Below are 21,726 nucleotides of genomic sequence, written 5' to 3'. Positions count from 1 at the left end.
ACAATGAGAGCACAGTGAAGACCAGTAGCGGGCTCTCTGCCACGCTGAGCATCTCAGTGGTCAGTCTCACACACAGAGGCAGGGTGTTCGCCTGGAAAGAGAGAGCAGGAGCACGAATGAGATACAGAGAAAGCAGGAGGGGGTGACAAGCGTGTGTCTGTGTGCATGTACGCCTGTTTGCGTTTCCGTGATGGCGCAGAGAGAGACAATGGCAGCTGATAGCCAGTATTTGTGCTGCCAAACCCAATAGGCAGACAACTGTAATTGCCTGCCTAATCTGGGCCGTGGAGAGGCCAGGTGTAATGATGGCAACTCAGTGAATACACCTCTCCTCTACTTGCTAATGGATGCTTGCTGCTCTTCTCCTATACCGCTGCTGTCAATTCACCATTTCACTGTTTGGACCCAAGGAAACGTTGGGAAAAGTGGAGAAAATATGCTGTGGAAAGAAATATGTCAGCTCTTGACACCTGGCTGCCTCAGTCGAGACATTGTGTGAATACCAATCAGCAAATGTATGAGAATGAAATGAGTGTCCGCTGTCATTGTGTCTGCAGAGATCATTTTTTCTGCTCCTTTGGTGCCGGATAGCATTGCCAAGACTCGTCTGTGAATGACCAGTTTTCATTATCCTATGCGAATGGCAGCAGCATGTTTATGCATTACTTACACGAAAAGTTATAGAGGAACGTTGAACTTGCTGATTGGCAACTTTACATGTGGGTTGCCATGGCTGAAAAGGTAGGTTAGAAATTTCTATCTGTCATGATACAATCCCATTTCCAAAATAGGTTGGGTTGCTGTGTGAAACATAAATAGGATGCAGTGATCTGCAAATCCTTCTTGTCCTTTATTTAATTGAATACAGTACAAAGACAAGATATTTAATGTTCAGACAGATTAACTTTGTTTTTTGTAAATATACACTCATTCTGAATTTGATGCCTGCAACATGTTCCAAAAAAATTAGGACAAGGGCATGTTTACCACTGTGTTGCATCACCTTTTCTTTTAACAATACCCAGTAAGCATTTGAGAACTGAGGACACTAGTTGTTGAAATTTTTAAATGTTGGTCTTTGGCCTTGCACCTTACGGGCAGAGATTTCCCTGCATTTTCTAAATCCTTTAATGATTTTATGGACTGTAGATGGTGAAATCCCTGAATGCCTTGCAGGTTTGAGAGAAATGTTCTTATGTTGGACTATTTGTCCACACAGTTTTTCACAAAGTGATGAACCACACTCCATCTGTGTTTGTGAACAACTGAGCTTTTCAAAGTTGCCCCTTTAATACCCTGTCATGATACTGTAACCTATTACCAGTTAAACTGTTTACCTGTGGCATGATCCAAACAGGCTTTTTTGAGCATGGGACAACTTTTCCAGTCTTTTGTTGCCCTTGTCCCAACTATTTTGGAATGTGTTGCTGTCATCAAATTCAGGAATGAGTGTATATTTACAAAACAAACAATAAAGTTTATCAGTTTGAACACCGAATATACTGTCTTTGCACTATATTCAATTGAATATAGGTTGAAAAGGATTTCCAAATCATTGCATTATGTTTTTATGAACATAGTACACAATGCTTCAACTTTTTTGGAGTTGGGGTTGTGCAATGACAAATCAGTACAGTATTTTCTACAAATAGAAGAATTGGTCTAAAGCTGCCACAATTAATATATTTATAGTAAGAGTGGATCAAATGACTGCATGTGTGTGATCGGATGTCCCTCATGAAGACTAATTCACAAGTAATTATCACTCGACTGCAGTTCTTCTTAGCTCTATGAAGCATTTTAGCATCTTTCAGCTCAATGTTTTGGTTTTGGTGCCAAAAAACCATTACTGTTTTGGTTTAAACTCAACAGGTAAAAGGCTTTGATAAGCACTGCCTGCCCAGCCCTGAATGGCAGATGGACAAAGTGAGCAATTAACACAAGACTTAAGTGGTGAAGACCAAACCTGAGCTAAAAAGAGGTTGAATATTGCTGTTGCTGCAATATCTGTTGGGTGTGTTAACAGGCCATGATCAAGTGTGCCACATCAACTTATAAGGTGTTGGTGGGTGTTGTGGTCACAGCTTGTTTCTGCTGCCCCTGAGAGCCCCCCAAAAAAGCAGATACTACAGGCTTTGTCATTGGATGTATTCTGTGGGTATAAGCCTGCCATGAGTTGCTTGTGTCAGGTGTCATTGTGGAAAACAACAAAAAATGGAAAATTAGCCCATGGGATGCTAATGGTAGGAACCTAAACTAACTAGCAGCAGTTACTTTTTTTTTTTTTTTTTTTCACAATAATTTAGACATTTTAATGCCAAGACTCAGCTCCCAACATCCAAATATTCCACAAAAAAGAAGTTCCCCAGACACCCAGAGAAATACAAACACGCCAGAGCGTTTCTTAGGTCTGACTGTGTGCAAGACTACCACAGGTTTTTAGCTGTTGGGATACACATTCACATTCACAACTGTTTCAGATTTCGTTTTTTTTTGTTTGTTTTTTCAAAATTGATGCACATTGAGCTTTCCCTTGTTTCTACCAGTTTGACTGATGTATAATTCACATGCTGTTTTCCATACTATAGTTCCAGCAGCTTTTCGAATAAGTTTATACCTTTCAACTCACTCTCAGGACAAAAGGAATAGCCGACAGGTGCAGGACTGAGATGGTAGTGGGATCGTTACCTCTCACCCAGACAGAAATGGGGTCAAAAGAAATATAGCTGGACTCTGGTTCGTTTTCTGGAGATTGCTAGTGATTTCATCACCATGAAACTTCAATGTGGCTTGACTTCATTCCAGCTGCAGCATTGTTTGGGCAGAATGACAGTGATTCGAAAATCATCAGGGAAGCATGACACGGTTTCATCATTGCTGAGAAGATTTTCACTCCTCGACTCTCTGGCTGCAAACTATTTTTGGGAGCAGCACTACAAAATAGTCTTGGAGTCTGCTGATGGTTTGGACTCGCACAAAAATACATGAACACGCGAATACACACGCACACACACACACAACACTCTAGGAGCTGGTGCAATTTGCCAGGTTTACTAATTAAACAAATTTACTTGGCCAGCATGCTTGATGAGGAACCAGAGTGCCCGATCCAACCTGCTAGTTTTTGTGCTTTCCAAACATAGAACACACACACAGACACACTCGCATGCACTCACACGCACACTCAAGAAAACCTGCAAATGTGTCCAGCAATTTGGCACTTTGCACTTCTTGTATTATTCATTTTCCGCTATCAGCCAGGCTTTAAAATGTCCATTAAACAAAGGCAAAATATTTATTGGGTCATATTTTGTTACACGGCCAGCAATAATGCTATATCACCTTTGGGAGGGTTCTGTTGTAAATGCCCTGAATTATACAACGCTGTGCTGAGATTGAGTATCTGCATGAGGAGGAGTGCAGAGATGTAAAAGGCTGTGGAGACTGATGGTAATGATGCAAGTGATGGTGATGGTTAAAGTCATCCTGAAGAATAGTATTGTGATGAGAACGTGGTGTGATAATGAACATTATGATGAAAATGTGACAGTGATGATGGTAATGCTGTATTACTGATGATTGTAATGGCAATGCTGACAATGATGATGGTATCTCAGAAGGGTAATGCAATGTACAACTGTTGCTTAGGAAGATGTAGAGGAGAGAGAATTTGTTTATATTGGATTATTAGTTGGATTCTGATTTATTTATTTAGTGGCTTAAAGCCAATTTCCACTGCAAAAACTTTTCCAGGGGCCCAGGAACTATTTCATGAACCTAACTTCCATTTGAAATGGAGGAACCATGGACTAAATTTGGGGCCTTTTCACACCTGAAAGCATGAACCAAGGTCCAAACCAAGGTTCATGTCTTTGTTACCTAGTTTTGGTTTCACATTGCAATTAAGCAAGCGCACGAAAGAACTATACATGACATACCCGCTGCGTCTTCGTATACTTGCAGCTGATTTTTGTGTAAACTGGTTTGTGTCTGATGTTGGTATAATGTCAGTTCAGTTCAATTCCTCTCTCTTACATCCTCTTGGAAGATAATTGAAAAATGTTGGAATTTTTCCGAGTTCTTACTTTATACAGTCACTGGACCAAATGTCAGATTTGGTCTTTTCCTTTCCCAATGTGCGACCGCAGCTCATTTTGTTTTGTTGTTTTTTTGCTGTTTATATTTCTGACAATAGCCTGCCAGAACTTTTTGTACATGGTCTTCAAATCCAAAACATCCACAAAGAAAGACACTAGAAAAGAACTGAACTATGGTTTTGTTCGATCTGGACCCAGGCTGCCTTTTTTTTGGGTGGACCAGTGTTTGGCTGTTTGGTCAGGACTGTGGGCTGGGGGAGGTTTTACATCTGTAATTTGCATTCAAATCATATCATATCATATCTGAAAAGTCCAAAAATCTGGACCAAACGAGGTAGGTGTGAAAGAGCCCTTAGTTCCTCTGCCATAGTTCCTGGCGGCAAAGCAGTCACTGCACTTAGTTTAGTACGTTTTGATGGTCCAGGAAGTATCAAGTTTACAGTTTACTGATTTGTCGCACATAAAACTCATGGCTGCTACACCTTCTGTACAGCTTCATTACGCAAGCAGAAGGTGTCACTAGTATTGGTGCTCGGGCGGGGGATGGATATCGGATTTATGGATGTTAAAAACAAAGTTGTGTTGCCAGGTTTCTGAGTAGTCTAACGGTTGATTACAGACAGGGGTAATTAATGTGTTATATGTCATTATAGGACTAGTTTGTCTCATCTTCACAGTTCTTCAGGTACACCACAAAAGCAAACGGGGTGCACAAAGGGGACTTTTAGTTCATAGCTGTGTTCCATGGTTTAGTTCCTGTGGCTCCTTAATACCTGGAAACCTTTGGTCAAAAAGGGCTATGGTCGATCATTCTTTTTCGACTCTTATGGTGTCAAAGTGCATTTGCTCACATTTGCTGTCAGCTCTTCATTGCATTGCTCATTGTTTGCCATTGCTTGATTGCATTTAACTTACTCACCGCTGCCCTTCATGATGGTTTTACTTAAAGAACATGCTCAGATTGTCCAGTCCCAGCTGTTATTGCCGCTGCTAATATCCGCATGGTCCTTCCATACAAGCTGTGTGTGTGGCTGAGACTCAGCTTCATTGCCATTGCAACTTGGATGCTCATTCGCTTCCCCCCGCCATACCCTCCACGCCACTTCTTCCCCCGAGTCGACCATTTCCTCTTACCCCGACTGCTGACTTTCTAGAGCCCCATATCAGTCCCTCCTCTGTTTTTCTCTTTCTTAGTTCCCCCCAACCTGACAGTTCCCCGGGGCAAGTCCCCCCTGGTGGCCCGCGAGGGTGACACAGTGGAGCTGGAGTGCCTTGTTTCAGGGAAGCCCAAGCCCATCATCCTGTGGTCGCGAGCCGATAAAGAAGCGCCCATGCCGGATGGCAGCATGCAGATGGAGAGCTACGATGGTGTGCTGCGTATTGTTAATGTGTCCAGGGAGATGACGGGCTCGTACCGCTGCCAGACCAGCCAGTATAATGGCTTCAATGTCAAGCCCCGGGAGGCCGTGGTGGAGCTCATCGTACAATGTGAGTAAACAGACTCTGGATATTTCTGTCTATGTATGTTGTAGTGTTGTGATATAACCTGTATCAGTGATACACTCTTAGAAACAAATATGCTAACTAGAACCATGAAGGGTTCTTCAGCCCCATAGGAGAACCCTTTTTTGGTATATAAAGGTTCCACTTGGAAGGCCTTCAGAGAGTTGTACCTAGAATTCAACGTAAAGGGCTACACCTAGAGCCATCTGTGAAAGTTTTCACTCAGAACCACCTATGAAAGGTTCAACTGAGAGCCCATCTGTGTAGTAAAGGTTCCATCCAAGACCCTCTCTGGGGGTTCTACCAGGAATCTTTTTATATTCCAAGGTTTCTATCATTAACCCACCCAGGGGGTTCTACCAAGAAACCCTTTTATATTATGGAAGCAGAAGAAGTCTTTCTTTCTTTCTCCTCAAATGAAACCTTTTAGAGCCCTAATTTCTAAGAGTGTATATATATGTGTGTGTGTGCATGAATGTATGTACCTTCTATGTACGCAGTGTAATTAATCTTTATGTGTTCTAGTCCGGTGTGACCAAAATTGAACATTTTTCCCATTTGTTTCCTTCCACTCCCATCCAATTTCCTTCTGAAGGCTGTAAAATTAGTCCGATCCCTTGGTACCCTCTGTCAGGTCTGAGAGGAGACGTCTCAGACTCCACCTCTTACATGAAGGGGAGGACTTTATCTGCCAAGTGTGAACCAAGCAGCTAATAAGCAACTAATATTAACATAGGCACAGAGCTCTATATACTGACATCTACACTTATTAGTGTCCATCTGCATGTTAGCGTGTGTTTATTTGTGTTTGTGTGTTTGTGTGTGTGTGTGTGTGTGTGTGTGTGTGTGTGTATGTATGTATGTGTGTCAAAGAAGACCCGAAGACTGTGCACTATATCCCCGGGCTTTAGACCCCCTGCCACTGCTGCTTAAGAAACCCTTTCCACTCCTTAAGATGTGACATTCAAAGATGGCTTAACGGCTAATTAGCGAGCGGCTAATTTATTCCCACTAGTATTCATTTTGTATTCATTTATGGAGATTTGAATGGAATATTTCGAAAGAACGTCAGGGATTCAAAGCATTGTCAGTCATTCAAGGGATGGGGATGTTTCTCTCCGGCGGAAAAAAAAGACCGGAAGATGGATAGGAAGGAAATGAAAGTGATCTATGTAGGGTGCTCTGGCAAGTGATTATAGGAAATAGAAAAATGGGACTCTCATAGCCACAGTTCCATTGTTTTCATGGCCTACTTAGTTAATCCATACATTCTTCCATCTCAATTTACCCTAATCTAGAAAGAACCTGTGCAGCAGTACGTCACCCCTAAACTACTCTGACACGAATGGAAATTAACATGCTTTATGTCAGCAGCCATGTTTTAAATGTCCTCCCCAATGGACTGCAGAAAAATATCCAACAACTTTTAAAGTGCGAACAATAAAAAGAGAATTACTGCCGCTGCTCAACCTCGGTTTTGATTCAAGATGAACTTGACACACCCACTACCAATATTTTGATTGAAGAGGAACAAGAGCAGCCCCCATTCTGTTCATGCCGACAAGGATTAGCGCATAATTCTGCCCTAATTTTTTCAAGAGTTTTATTGTACTCTTTGCTATGGCGTTCACGTTTCAGCTTAGCTCTTACCCACTGTGCTGTGTTAAGAGAATTAATGAAGTTTTGATGTGCTTTGAAGAAGACTGTTAAATTTTTTTGGCTGAATTGATTATGATTATGCAGTGATGACAGCCCCATATCAAAGGTTAGTGGCTTTGCTACGCACCAATGCTGCCACTAAAAAGTAAACAAAGGATTTGGACTCTAAGATGCCCTCCATTAATTAGCAACACTCTCACCTCTTGCAAAGCGGGTATGGTGTGATGGAGACAAACTGTCTCAGATGCATTAAAATATCTACTGCATGTAGAGGAGGGCTGGGACGATGCACTTATCTCCTGATTTGATAACTCAAGATACTGGGGTGCTGATAAGAAACATAGTGCTATTTCTAAATATTAAGTAGTATTAAGATTTATTCCAATTTAAGTTTGCTTTTTTAAAACACTAGATTATTGGAAACAGTTGAATCATACTCTTCCAGAGACTGTATATCAAGATTTATATTTCCAAAAATAATAATGTGGCAAACTGCTACATTTATCTGTTCCTACTCATCAAGCTCATGCCATAAGAACATAATAAATTAAAGCTGCAAGCAGCGTTTTACGGGCCCTCGCACCCCCGCGCCACTCGGGGGGGCCGGCGGCCGCGGCCTCGTGGCAGGATTCGCCCCGGGCGAAGAGGCTCTGTGATTGTCACGGCCTTTTGACGTCCCCTTAAGGAATTCGACGTCGCTTCCTGACGCCGCTAGGTGGCGCTGTGAGTATGTCTCCTGCTTGTCACGTGGATGTGTTCAGACCAGGACTTCTATGACACTTGTGAAGTTTGGTGGGGATCGGACCATGTCCGCCCAAGTTATGGCAATTTCGTGTTTCATGGCGAGACATCAAACTTCGCCGCCACCTGACGGCCACACCCTTCAAAGGGGGCGTAAATCTTTAATACCTTTTGATCACAATGTTGTCTAGATGGTACACAGTGATTTTGAACCCGTTCTGATCAATCCTGTAGTAGGAGTTCGTTAAAATACGACACGTGAGAAACGCCAAAAATGGACGCAAAATTCAAAATGGCTGACTTCCTGTTGGGTTTGGGCAATGGGTCCAAGAGGCTTTTTTGTGCGTCTGGGTGTGATACATATGTGTACCAAGTTTCGTGCATGTCGGTGAAACATGCCGCAGGGGCTGATGTTTAAGGGGCGTGGCCAAACTATTTGGCCACGCCCATTAACGAAACTCATATCACATGTTCAGGCCTGGACCGTTAACGCACATGTCAAGTTTCAGGCAGATTCGACTAAGTATAGTGAAGTTAATGCTAATTTTTCATTTTTGGCGAAACATCAACTTCGCCGCTCCGTCACGGAAAGACAGTGTGACATCATGGCACGATTTTCATAATACACGATTATCAACATGTTAAAGACGGTTTGACCAGATTTGAGTTGGATATGGTCAACGTGCTTGGAGCAGGACCTCAAAGAGTAAAACATGTCATTTCCTGTCGCCACCAGGGGGCGCTATGACAATTACAGAATATTGTGACATAGATGTGTTCAGGGCGGGACTATTATCCATCACAGCAAGTTTGGTGCAGATCGAACCATTTATGCTAAAGTTATAGCAATTTCGTGGTTTTTGATGTGGGTGTTGCGAGATATCAAAATTCGCCCTTCCGCAGCGACCGCGCCCTTCAACGATACGAAGATCTTTTAATAACTTTTGATCACACAGTTGTGGAGCTCACACAAACCGATTTTGAAGTCATTTCAATGAAATCTGTAGGAGGAGTTCGTTAAAGTATGACGTGTGAAAATGGCCAAAAATGACCTTATTTTGAAAATACAATTCAAAATGGCCGACTTCCTGTTGGGTTTAGGGGGTTGCTCCAAGAGGCTTTTTTGTCTGTCCCGGCATGATACATATGTGTACCAAATTTCGTACGCCTAGGTCAAAGTTAAAGCAGGGGGCTTCAATTTTGAAAACTGTTAGGGGGCGCCATTGAGCCATTTTGCCACGCCCCTTTGTAACGACCATAAAATATCGAATTTTTCGCAAGACCTGATGAGTGTGCAAAAATCTGGGACTTTTTGAGCCTGTTTAGGCCCTCAAAAATGCGATCTTAGGGGAAAAAGATAAATAATAAGAAGAAGAATAATTCCTTCAGTTTCAATAGGGCCTCGCACCGCCTTCGGTGCTCGGGCCCTAATAAAATAAAATGTTAGGAACAAAATTAATAGAGCCCCTGAAAAAAGCTCACAGCACAAAGAGCCTTCAAAGGAGCAATATGTAACAACTGCACGTCCAAAAATGAGCACTGCAGTCCAAATAGCAAGTTGGAGACATAGACTGTAGATTAAACAGGATGATAACCTAATTAACATACAATCAGTGCATGATGTAAGTTGTTTTGTCCCACCTCCTCCTGCCCAGACTTGAGAAAGCTCAGGCAGGCAGCAGGAACACTGCGGGAGCACAGGACAACTTCATAATTTAACAATAGCAAATGAAAAAGAGTCCTACACTACCTAAGTCGATCAGCTGTTTACTTCAACTGTCTGCTGTCTTCCAAATGTAAAGTTAAGCCTGTTATCCAGAAAACAAAAGCTACACGGTTCAAGTTTGCCACACTCCATTACCACATTGCTCAGTTTAACTGTTATAAACATCTACTCCTTCTAAAAGATCATTAATGATTTTTTATGAGTAATAAACAGGCACTTGCTCATTTGGTGAACATTTAGCCTTAACTGGAACTGTAATTAATGTAAAACAGGCAGAACAAAGTTATTCTGTCCCAGATTGGACATTTTAAAGGACACCGTGGTTGTAACATTGTCGTCAGAGTAGCAAATATTTGAACCATGTTTCCTTAATTTCCAATGACATATCACATTCATTTTATGATTTGTTACAGTAAATATACAGCTTTGTCATTTAATTTCAGATTAAACCTTCATTCACATATGAAATTGACCTTTGAAATTGTGAATTTTGAATTTGAGTTTTGGTTGCTGTAGAGTAGCAGATTGAGTTAGCAATGTAGCTATTAGTTTGTTTTCACATATCAGAAGAAATATATACATGAAAATATGAACACACGTGTTGTATTAAGTTAAGAATGTCAACCAAAATGGATCAGTATGGTAAAATAATGTTACAATGATTGCAATGCTAATTGCCGTTAGCGTGCTAATGGTAATTCCCATTATGTGTCTACTAACAGACGAAGTGTGAGTTATTCAAATATAAAACGATCGATTCAGCGATCGAAATATTTAGTTTTAAAAAAAAAGAAAGAAAGAAAAAAAAAAGAATCATGATGAGAATCAAATTTGTACCCACAGCTACATACCACCCTGCCATTCTTCAAGAACACTTGAGGAATAGATGACGCTGATCTCCCCTCTGCTCTTTCTCAGCAGAGAGCAGTTTACCGCCACGATCAGCAATAGGTCACAGTGATTTTTCCTACCATTTGGAAAGCAGCAGGGGCACACACTGTATTCTGTGTCCCATTTTTTTTCTCAGGGTAGCACAATTAGAGCAGGAAAAAAGCAAATAAGCACAAACTGTCCAGAAGCTTTTTAGTCAACAGCTACAATTACTGAGCAATTATGAAAATATCACTGTTTTTTTTTTTTTTCCTGCATTTGTAGCATGAACACGTGCAACACTGTCATCTGCAAATCGGTGAAAATAAAAAGATGATACTTTTAAACAGGGTCTGCCCAGAATAAAAGGCTTTTTTAGTTAATCGAAAGTTGCTATTCTTTCGAATAGAAAGGGCATAAAATGTCCAAAAGCCTTCCTCATATTAAAACTTTAGATATTTCATAGAGTGCTTAAAACTATTTGAGTAATTCAAAAATGTATATGTAATTTAAACTATTTTCACATTTAAGACATTATGATAAAAGATATACAATAAGAAAATGAATCCCTAATGTCCACTGGATGCAGCCGTGTCCTGTTCCACTGTGGAGATAATCTGCTGTTGTCCTCGCTGGTGTGCCAGTGTCCACCGGGCATGTGACCAAAGTATCTTACTTATAGGTCTTTTCTCAGCTTTGATATCTTTTGATATGGGATCTACTGATGCTAAAACAGCTTGCATCTGTGAGGCATGAGTGAGTGTATATTTATTGAGCACTGACATATTAATGTTTAATTATTCTGTGTTTTGTCTTTTAACTTGCAGCTGCTGTTTCAGACTTTAGTAAAAACAAGAAAAGCCTTGGTCCTGATTGATTCCCAGAGCCTATCATATATTTATTCAAGTTAGAAACACATGTCCAAAGTTTTAGCACGAAGATCTTACAAGTAGCTCAGCTAGCTTGCTACTAATTGCAACAGCTGTTTGTGTGGGGAAATTTTTCAAGAGCTCTCATGCTCATCAGTATGATGATGATACAGGTCACATTCACCCATTCACACACACACACACACACACACACACACACACACACACACACACACCAATGACCACACTCGAAGTTCAGTATCTTACCCAAGGACACTTGACATGCACGCTGCAGGAGCTGTGGATTGAACCACTGATTTTACAATGTTGCAGCTGCTCCGTTATATAAAGTTATTAACATTATTTCCATTCTTCACAAATGATCACTAAACCAGCAGATTTTTTAATCTAATTTATTTACACAATAATAAGCACATGTCATGGAAAACTGGACTGTGTAATAATGTAACTAACCAAATAAGTCTGTTTTTCTTGTGTTTTGGATGAAGAGATATTGAATTAACACACATTTGGAACAGCCACACCCAGGCAACTTCTGTTATGAAATAAAACACAAACATACAAATACGAACACATTCTGACCATGACTACTATTAACATGACCAGCTGATCCTGGCCTTGTGTGACCGCTGTATGTTACCTTATAAAACTGCTCTGATATTTCATAAAGTTAAGGTACAAGGTGATCATATAGAAGGCAGCAATGTCAGTCTACACAACATGTCACATAAAGACCTCTGGTGTAGAAAGGAAGTTAAAAGATGAACAATACAGTCCCAACACTTCCTTGTTGTTAATATACATTTATCATTGTTCCAATACGAATAAGAGTATCAGAAATGCCTTCAATAAAGACTAAAATGTTAGATAGGGTATGGGCGAGACTGCAAGTCTCTGCACCAATCTGATACCCAGGGCTTGAAATGAACTGTTTTCTTGAGTGTCCCGTAACTGTCACAAATTCTACTTTCAGATGTCCCAGACTTAACAACCAATGTCCTAAATGTAAGTTTTATTGTCCATTCAATAGTAAATATAGTTTAAAGTTTACTTAATGGTTTAGTTTAATAGCTTTGTTTCAGCAACTCGCCCCACTTCTTTGACTTATTCACTATGGAAGTTCCCTGCACTCGAATACGATTAAAACTAAAATCACCCAATTAATTATTCTTTTAGTCGTTGGTTTAGTTACTGTTTCTTGTGTATTTTGAACTGTGTAATATCAATAAATGCATGACTGCAAACTGCAGTGGAAATGCAAACCTGTTTCTGATTGGTTTACATACACACATTGAATTATCTCTAGTAAAACACCATGACAGTGTGTAGGCGTGCATGTGATGTAGCAAAGAGCTGAACACCTAGCAATTTAAATATGTTATCTATGATGACACATTAAAGTATAATTTAAGTTTCAGACACTATCTTTGTGTCCCTGGTGCTATTTTTATTGCCCTCAGGACAACAGGACATCCTTAACCATCCATCGCTGCCAATAACATGCAATTTATTAGTTCTAAAACAGGACCCGTCGCGTCCCAGCAGCGTTCCGTCCGACAATGTTTTTGACCTGAGCCAGGACATACAACAGTGATAGCAATCATATCACGTTGGGGCTTGGTCTAAACTGAAATTCAGGTATCAGAATCTGCACCTAGACGTATTGTAACAGCTCTACTGTGCTGTAATACAGAAATTGAAACCAGTGAAGGGCAGACACAAAGTATTTGTTACCACATTAGTTATAGATGAGCTGCAAATATGTATTCATTGCTTGTTAAACACACTGGAATATGACTCAGCCACAGCCAGTGGATATCTGTGGTAAAAGAAGATATGTTCCAAAAAAGTCAAGATGTCTGCTACAAAGTCCTCAGACTGCAAAAAAGATGTTACAAATAAGACTAACAAGACCGGGTAAAAGAAAAGTGAAACTGTTGAGTACATAGAATCAGAAATGACCCCATTGCAGATAATCTCAGAGGAGGAAAAGGACCTTCAGACTATAAATTCAGGAAGCCTCAACTATCTAATGTACAATGAACACTAAAATTTCAGTGCCCAAGGTTTTATATTGATTACTTACTTGTCATTGTGCAGTTATATCCAAAATGAATTAGTTAAACCTTTAACTGTATTTTCAAGAAGCAAGTAAGACCCTTGAAGGTCAACCTGTGATTGATCCCCGGAGGTCAATATCTCCCACAATTTCAAGCAAGATTTTTGTCCTCTGATACCCAACCATGAAAAGCCATCTCTTATTACACACTGCTGCTGCTGCTGTTCCCCTCCCCAACTCTGTCTCAGCGACAGTGGACAGGGGTCACTTACAGCCAGTGATTGTTGTTAGTGACACTCAGATGGAGAAGACATGCCTTAGGAGGCAACGAGCCGAGGAGACAGACTCCAAGGCCTCAGGTGAAAGACACATGCCATTAAACCTATTCCCTCTCTCAAGAACATCTGCCTTGGCTTGTAGTTCATACACTCTTAGAAATAAGGGTTTGAAATGGGTCCCTTCTGAAGAGCTCACGTTCCACTTAAAACTATTTGCCGCTGAAAACCTCTTTTTTGAAGAAAGGGTGTCAAGAGTTCTTAGTAAGACTAAGGGTTCCATTAAAAAGGAAAAAAGAGATCTTCAGAGATTGCTGTAGCCTGGCTGTTCAAAGATGTTTTCTTGATTTAAACAATGATAATTGTAATATAGATTGTTAAAATGTCAGATGACCACAGTATATAATCTATAGTATTCATATCGTATTTATATGTTTTGTATCCTCCTGAGTGGGTTCTACAAAGTACATGAAACCCTTAAAATACAAAAAGGGTTTTTGCAACCCCAGGGTGAGTTCTTGTTTGCAAAAAACACAATGAAAGAAGGGCATGCACATCCCCAAGGCCCAGTGCGTTGGGTGCTGGATCACAAAATATCAAAAGCATAAAAAGAGGAAAGACAGGATCCGCACACCAAAAGAGCTCCCATATGAAAATTTATTAGCGTGACGTTTCGAGCTGTACGCTCTTCCTCAGATTGTTGAGGAAGTCCGAGGAAGGGTATACAGCTTGAAACGTCACGCTAATAAATTTTCATATGTGAGCTCTTTTGGTGTGCGGATCCTTTCCTCTTCTTTTGAGTTCTTGTTTGTGCCATCACTGGTGCTATTTAATGAAGCAGTCTACATTTCCAGTTTTGAGTGGAACCTTTGTAAAGCCTTTATGAAAAGTTGTACCAGAAACCAAAAAGGGTTCTCAGATGGGGACATGGCAAATAACCCTTTCTGTTTTCTGTTTATCACTTTTGTTCCTAAGAGTGAAAATCTTGTATTTGCCAAATGTCAGTTTTACATGGCAACAGGATCTTGGTAGAACCCACAGGTTGGGTTCTTGATAGCACCCTTAGAAGGTGTAAAAGTTCTGGATAAAACCCCCAGAGAGGATTCTGAGTTGGAACAGGATTCTCTTTCGAACCTCACATAGGAAATTATGGGTAATTTTTCACAGATGGTTCTAGATATAAACCTATATGTTGGTTCCAGGTAGAACCGTCTGAAAGAGTTCCAATTGGAATCAAAAGGGGTTCTCCTATGGGGACAATCCAAAGAACCTTATATGGTTCTAGTTAGCACTTTTTATTTGTGAGAGTGTAGGATGATACATGTAGTACAAGACACCCAGAGAAGTCAGTTCACTCATGATAGTTCTCCTCCTCTTCAAGTATTCTCAGAATGCAATTATTTCTCATTATGTAGTTTTATTTTAATAAAGCACCTCTTACACTTCAGTTCTTGATGTCGTACAGCACTTTCATCTGTTCGCCATCTTCAAAGTAGAACACATAATGAAGAGAGTTATTAGGGCTTTGGTGTTGATAAATCAATCATTCTGCCATGTTCTCACTTCAGAGACGGTTCTGCTGCTCATCAGACTCTTGTTACTTATTCATAGTTGGCATCAAAGCCCAAGTTTAAAAAGCGCAAACAATCCACACTTGAGTTGTTGGATTGCTTGGATGCAATTTGAGTATACTGGGGAAATGTGTCCACCATGTGTACACAGAAACACACCCTGTTGATTCCGTTGCCAAATACACAAACCTTTGCTGCTCAGCTTGTGAGAATTTACTTTATTAACACAATCCGACCCCGCTTTTGTTGTTTGCTCAGTGCGACTGTTGGTATGCCCCCTCCCCTGTTTCTCTTGGCCTGTCTCATGGTGTGTAAGCACAAGCCAATCCCTCTGAGATGCTTTTCTCGCCTGCATTTCCAGGTCCCAGCGTGAGCCACCCGCCTTTGGTGGTGAGCCATGTGCAAAGCCGCGTTTAGTAACTTGATCAAGGGACCGAGGTACAGTCCTCTGAAGCAAAGAGCATTAGAGGCGTGAAGGAACGACTCTGGCAAGTCAACAGCTTTGATATGTAAAAACCTGCATCTGTTGACTGGCAGAGGCGACGCCAGGAGGAGAGGTAGAGGGAATGGAAGACGTCCGCCTTTAGAGTCGTCGCTCTAATAGAATTGCAAACGCCAAATCCCAAGCTGTGACACCCTAATGTTCTTAGTCAAACTGACTTGGCATGATCTAGGGGCTTGAGCGAGGGAGTGAAGAAACACAGCGAAATAGAGGGAAGAAGGAGGTATTGAGTGGTCTCCCTGTCCTAGATACCACTGTCTGTCAGAGTGAGAGTTATCAAGCTCTACTTCAGCCCAGATGCACGGGAATCTTTCATCCAGGCTTCCCTTCTGTTCCTCCTCACATCGTCCATGACACCTGCCTGATGCAACCGCGCGATTGTCCCCCAGAGCGAGCAAACTCGCTATCTGACATACATCAAAAAGCCACACCGGGATAAAGAGCTACTGTCTGGTGTGAAAGTAATGAGCAGAATTACACGATTATTGTTTTTAATTAATTTTCCTTTCTGCATCAAGAAGGCCCGCAATGCTGGCCCCTGAGGCCCACTCTAATGTGAATCATATTAGAGCGATTCACATTAGCCTAACGCCAGCAAATTAATCTTTTGCATTACAGCGGGGCTCACACACTGCATTTGGGGATGAAATTTTAATAACCGTTTTTTTTATGGAACAATATTGAATTGATCAGCCGTATCAAATCCACACCAGAAAAGGTCAGAGAATATGTAGGTTGTAAACAGGGGCACTGCACATGGCTTAGACAGAATAATTCATAACTTGGTCAATGACTGAGCTAAACCTATTAGCGGATCACCAAGCCACTCCTCGCGCTGAAGAGCCTCCATTGATTATCATTAATTGTATATTTAAGTTCATAAATGATCCCTAAGTTTTAATAACAATATGGTAATGCAGATGGTGCTTAAGTTCATTGTTTGATTGCAGCGGCTGTAGCGCGAGGGAAGGAGGGCGCGCTGATGCGGAGCAGCATTTCCCCTACATTATTCAACACAGGGACTCATTATAAATCAGTTGAATCAGGGTTATCATTTCATATTCCGTATATATCTGTTTGACTTCCTAATGAATGTTATTTCCTCTATCAAGACTTGATATTGAAGCATGTTATGCTACAAAGGTTATTATCCCACAAGAATGCTTTTTCTTCCATCCTTAAACAAGGCCTTTGTTTCTTTTATACTCCCACGTGCAGCTGCTGCAGGCTGTAGTGCGAAAAACGTGACATATTTCTGAATGGAGCACTAATATGTCACATGTGAATCCAACACTCTCCGTTTTATGTTTCGTTTTGCTTCAAATCCACTACTTTTCAGAGTGAGAGACTTTTTACCCCACAAACACTTAATGCAAGAATACAACACACTGTAAAATATTAAATCAGTGTTTCTTAACCATTTTGGCATGTGACTCCTTACAAAATGCAGTGTATAGTTGAGGCTGCTTTTTGTATTATGAGAAGTTTATAGGGAAAAGCACTCTCTGGTAGAAGTGCTAACAACTCATAGACATCCTAGATTTAAGTAGCTGTGTGAGGCTCACTGAGGTTAAATTATCTGATAGTTCACATCAAAGCAAAGATTCGATCCAAAGTCCAAAAAGTGGATAGAAGTTTGTGTATCAGATGACCCCCTACCTTTATCTCATGACTCACTGGTACAGCACCCTGGTTGGGAACCACTAGACTAAACTACCCATAAGTATATGAGGTTAAAGGCAGAATATGCAGGAACTGTTGGTTGCTGTTTGTAAAGGCACCATTCAAAGTTGTCCCCTCCTCCCAAGACGAGAGCTTAGAGAGGAAATGAAGATAGGGAGCAGTGTTAGCGAGAACAACATAGTTAATCACAGAAATAAAACATTAACTTTGTTTTGTTTTTTTTTTCAGTTTTCTCAAGCACAGATATACATGCCCACCTGGTTTTGTGTGAATGCAGCTGAAGTGATACTTAATCCTGTAACTGTGTCCTCAGTGCGCTCTGCCTGTGTGTGTAGGCGTTCGTATTGTTATAAGTCTTTACAATGTTTTTTTTTTCTTTTGTTTGTTTTTTTGTAGGGATATCCTGCGGATTATGCCTTTAAGACAAGCTCCACGTTAGCCGCCTATTACAGTAAATCGCTATTGACACATTTAAGATATAACGTAAACCTTAAATTCTGAAACAGTGGCCAGTGCCTTTATTTTCCCTGGTGGCTGAAAGAATCAGCCCTTTATTTCTATTTTCTTCCATTTCAGTTACTGCAAACATTCCCTCCATGTTTTGCTGAATTATTAAAAATGATAAGTATAATGTATAATTCCATAACAACAATGTGAGTAATGTTCCACTTGTATTTTTCTCTGGACAGCGGTAGGTTGCAGTGAACAAAACAGCAGCACGTCAGACTCATGACTTAATGTGACTAAACATATTACTAAAAGTATTGAGTACTAAAAGTATTGAGATTAGTTAATGGTAGTTTAACGGGTGAAGAAACAGCAAAGAAGAAATGAGTGGAATTAATTATGAAAGTATGAAAACATGACTGTGTTGTTCTATGGATGGAAAGTGTTGTGGAATTAAACTGAATCAAATATTAAACTGAATTTATCATCAACTTGAAGTACATTTTGCTGACAAGTGATAGTGAGTATTTTTATATTGCTGTATTGGTACTTTTACTTGTAGGGGCAGTTTTTTCCTCTAACATGTAGAGAGATTCATCCATCTAGATTGTTTTGGTGTGAGATGTTTGTTTTTGCAGATATTGGCTGTAAATGTGTCAGCCCTCTCTAGAATATTATGGAACTAAACACTGGGTGAGTGATGCTTAAAGTGCCAAAAAAAAAACATTTGAAAAACCCAACAGTGATGTCTGATTCAGTGTTTTCAAGATACTGGAACTTCTAACTTCAATATAATACCTCGAAAACTTTTGGTACATCGATACCATTTTCAATACCACGGGGAAAAGTTTACGCTGCTCTTTAAGGGAATACAAATTTAGATTTTTATTAAAAGATAAATACAATAAGGCAGCGTGACAACGGATATGCAACCAGAGCAAATGAGAAGAGTATCAAGAAGAAGAAAGCACTGTGAGTAAGGAGGCGGGGCTATGTGGGCACTGAAACAATGTGCCAACTCCTATTCAGAGACGAGAGAAAGCAAGAAAGCGCAGCTGGTACCAGAGTAGCAGTACTGTGGGAAATTGAAAGCTATAAAGTGATATTTTTGACAACACTTTTTGAAGATTTTCCACAAACCTTGTTGTGAACAGTTTCTTTCTACCAAATTACACCCGCCAACCATATCATCGTACAGAAGGAAGAGCTCAGCCGGGGAGGATACCATTAATGTTTACACCCCGCACTGTCATGAGCATGAGCCTCTCATCCATGAGTAGATGCGTCCTTCCTTCTGCACGATTTGGTTGGTGAATAGTAGGAAGGAAATCAGGGTCAGCAACAGAGTCTGTGGGTTTGGCAACTCGCACCAAAACAATTGAGATGTTATCCATCATAGTGCTACAGGCAAACTGTAAAATGTGTATTTTTGTTTTTAGGCTTTCCCTTTACAAAGAAGGTCTGAGGTCCTTCAGCCACCACTGCCGTCCAGTGAGCCATGAGGGAAAACATTCTGTTGCTTTCGAGAGAAAAATGATGAAAGAAAACACAAATGAGCATCCAACCATATAGAAGGAATGCAGTCACATATACACACTTCATAGCCACATGCACAAACTGTACAGTACAATTTACTCTTACAGGCTCGCCCACAGGAGTTGCATGTCCTTCCCTTGATGCACTCACCCGAAGCACATGGAAAAAAATGAAACCCACTTTGACTGAAGCTAAAGTTTATTATAAATCAGTCAAGCGGTATTTCAGATATACAGGTGCACACACACACACTCCAAAACACACGTGTATTTCCCCCATGTATACCCGCGTCTTTGTTCTGTCCACCTCCCTGTAGATGGCGGCCTATATGGACCGTCGGGAAAAGGCCTCCGTGCTCCTAAATGTTGTTTTTCACCACATTACTGTCAAGGAATCCACCGGTGACTGATGATGGATTACATCTCAGCCGGCGTTCAGGGTTTTCCCTCAGCCTGTGACTTACAGCAACTTGCAGCCCTCGCCGCCCTCGCCGCTACACTAACCACGGAGAGCACTGCTCGGGGAATATCGCGCGGGACCTTTTCGCTCCTTTCTCCTCATGTTCGCTGGGCAGCTGTTTCACAGGAGATGCACAGGAGGGGAGATGAGGCATGTGCCCTTGTTTAAAGGATGTTTTGGTTATATAAGAGATTTTTTTTTCTCCTTTTTTTTTCATTTGCTGCAGACCCAAACCCTGTCTTCATTTGTCTTTCTGTGTCAATGGAAATGCACTTACTGCAATTTGGTCTAGTGCCACTCAGGGAGGCTGTGGAGCTGAGCTGTGATTCACCGCCGCACACAAACCTACAATTTTAATGTGATAAGTAGAGATTCAGACTCTTCTTTTGGAGTCGGAGATAAGGCATCGAGTTTGGGTAAAAGCCCAGGCAAGGCTCATTTGAAGGAGGGAACTGATTGCTGTTTCATTTAGCCAAGATGAAAGCCACTTTGCTCTCCACCCTGTGAACAGCATCAGGTGAAGGAGGCTTTTTCTTCTTTTTTCAGTCCACTACATGGACGAATTGTGTTTACCCTCTTCTGTCATCACATGTTTTGATTTTTTATTTTTCACATGTGAGCCAGTTATTATCTGATCAGATTGTGTGTTGTTAATCACACACTCTTAGAAATGAACTGATAACTAGAACCATGTAGGGTTCCTTGGCTTGTCCCCCACAAACCCTTTTTGGTTCCTGGTAGAATCTTCTTTTAAAGGTTCCACCTGGATCCCTTTGTCCTAGGACCCTTAGAACAAAAAACAAATTAGCTCTGGTTTTTTAACTGGTTTTGTTCAAGAACCCAGAACCCTCTCTGGAGGTTCTACCAAGAACAACTCCACCTTCTAAGGGTGCTAACAAGAACCCACCCAGGGTGTTCTACCCAGAACCCCTTTACATCCCAAGGTTTTCAGCTAGGGGTGTCTTTAAAAAAAAAGAAAAGAAAAAGATTTTAAAAAAATTTCACCAATAACCCCCTTGTTATCTGAGGGTTCTGCAAAGAACCATATTGTATTCTACAGATGGAGCAGGAAATCATGTCATTTTAGTAGACTATGTGACAGTTACCATTGTTTACACTAAGGAAACATCTTTTAATATCCATACTTTAAACAAACCTTGAAAAACTCTTCCAAAAAGGTTCTTGATGGAACCCGTAGTCTTACACGGAACCCTTGACAAACTCAATTGCTGCTTCACATAGCTCCTTGCTGGTTGGTAACTTGTACTCACAACAAAATTAATATAATTTAATAATATAATTAATGCAATAGAATTTAAAAAATACATTACACTTAGCAAAGTGAAACCTTACTTGCATTTAAATTGAAGTGTCAATGATGTTGCACAGGGCTGCGCTGGTCACCGTCTGCCTTTATTTGTGTGGTTGTTGTTATCATCACTACTGCATTGCATATTGGGATATTTATGCTGGCATAGTATCCATTGCTTGCATACTGTAATATTACCCTGGAAATGCGATGCACCTAAAGTACTTTTAGTTTCATAGGAAGGTTTCCAAAATACTAAAAAATCTCACATACTGTTTTAGCTTACTAAATAGCATGTTAGTAAATAAATAAAGTTTTTTAGACACAGCTTTTCTTCAAAAGAGGGTTCTTAAGAAGCAAATGACTCTGGGTAGAACCTCATTCCTCTGGGAGAACCAT

The 21,726-nt window shown here is 40.7% G+C and overlaps 1 protein-coding gene across 1 annotated transcript in view; it reads left to right on the top strand.

Moving 5' to 3' along the window:
- The window catches only part of LOC146314177 (MAM domain-containing glycosylphosphatidylinositol anchor protein 2), a 254,799-nt gene that overhangs the window by 162,502 nt on the left and 70,571 nt on the right, over positions 1–21,726 (top strand). The window contains exon 9 of the mRNA XM_084737373.1: positions 5,292–5,585. Coding sequence (XP_084593499.1) covers positions 5,292–5,585 — 294 coding nt within the window. The remainder of the gene's footprint in view (positions 1–5,291; positions 5,586–21,726) is intronic.

This window comes from Lutjanus erythropterus, chromosome 15 (genome assembly GCF_056507025.1).
Source record: "Lutjanus erythropterus isolate fLutEry1 chromosome 15, fLutEry1.hap2, whole genome shotgun sequence".
In the NCBI taxonomy this organism is placed as follows: Eukaryota; Metazoa; Chordata; class Actinopteri; order Lutjaniformes; family Lutjanidae; genus Lutjanus; species Lutjanus erythropterus.
The sequence above is the reverse complement of the archived record's forward strand: the minus strand, read 5'-3'. Positions and strand labels throughout refer to the sequence as shown.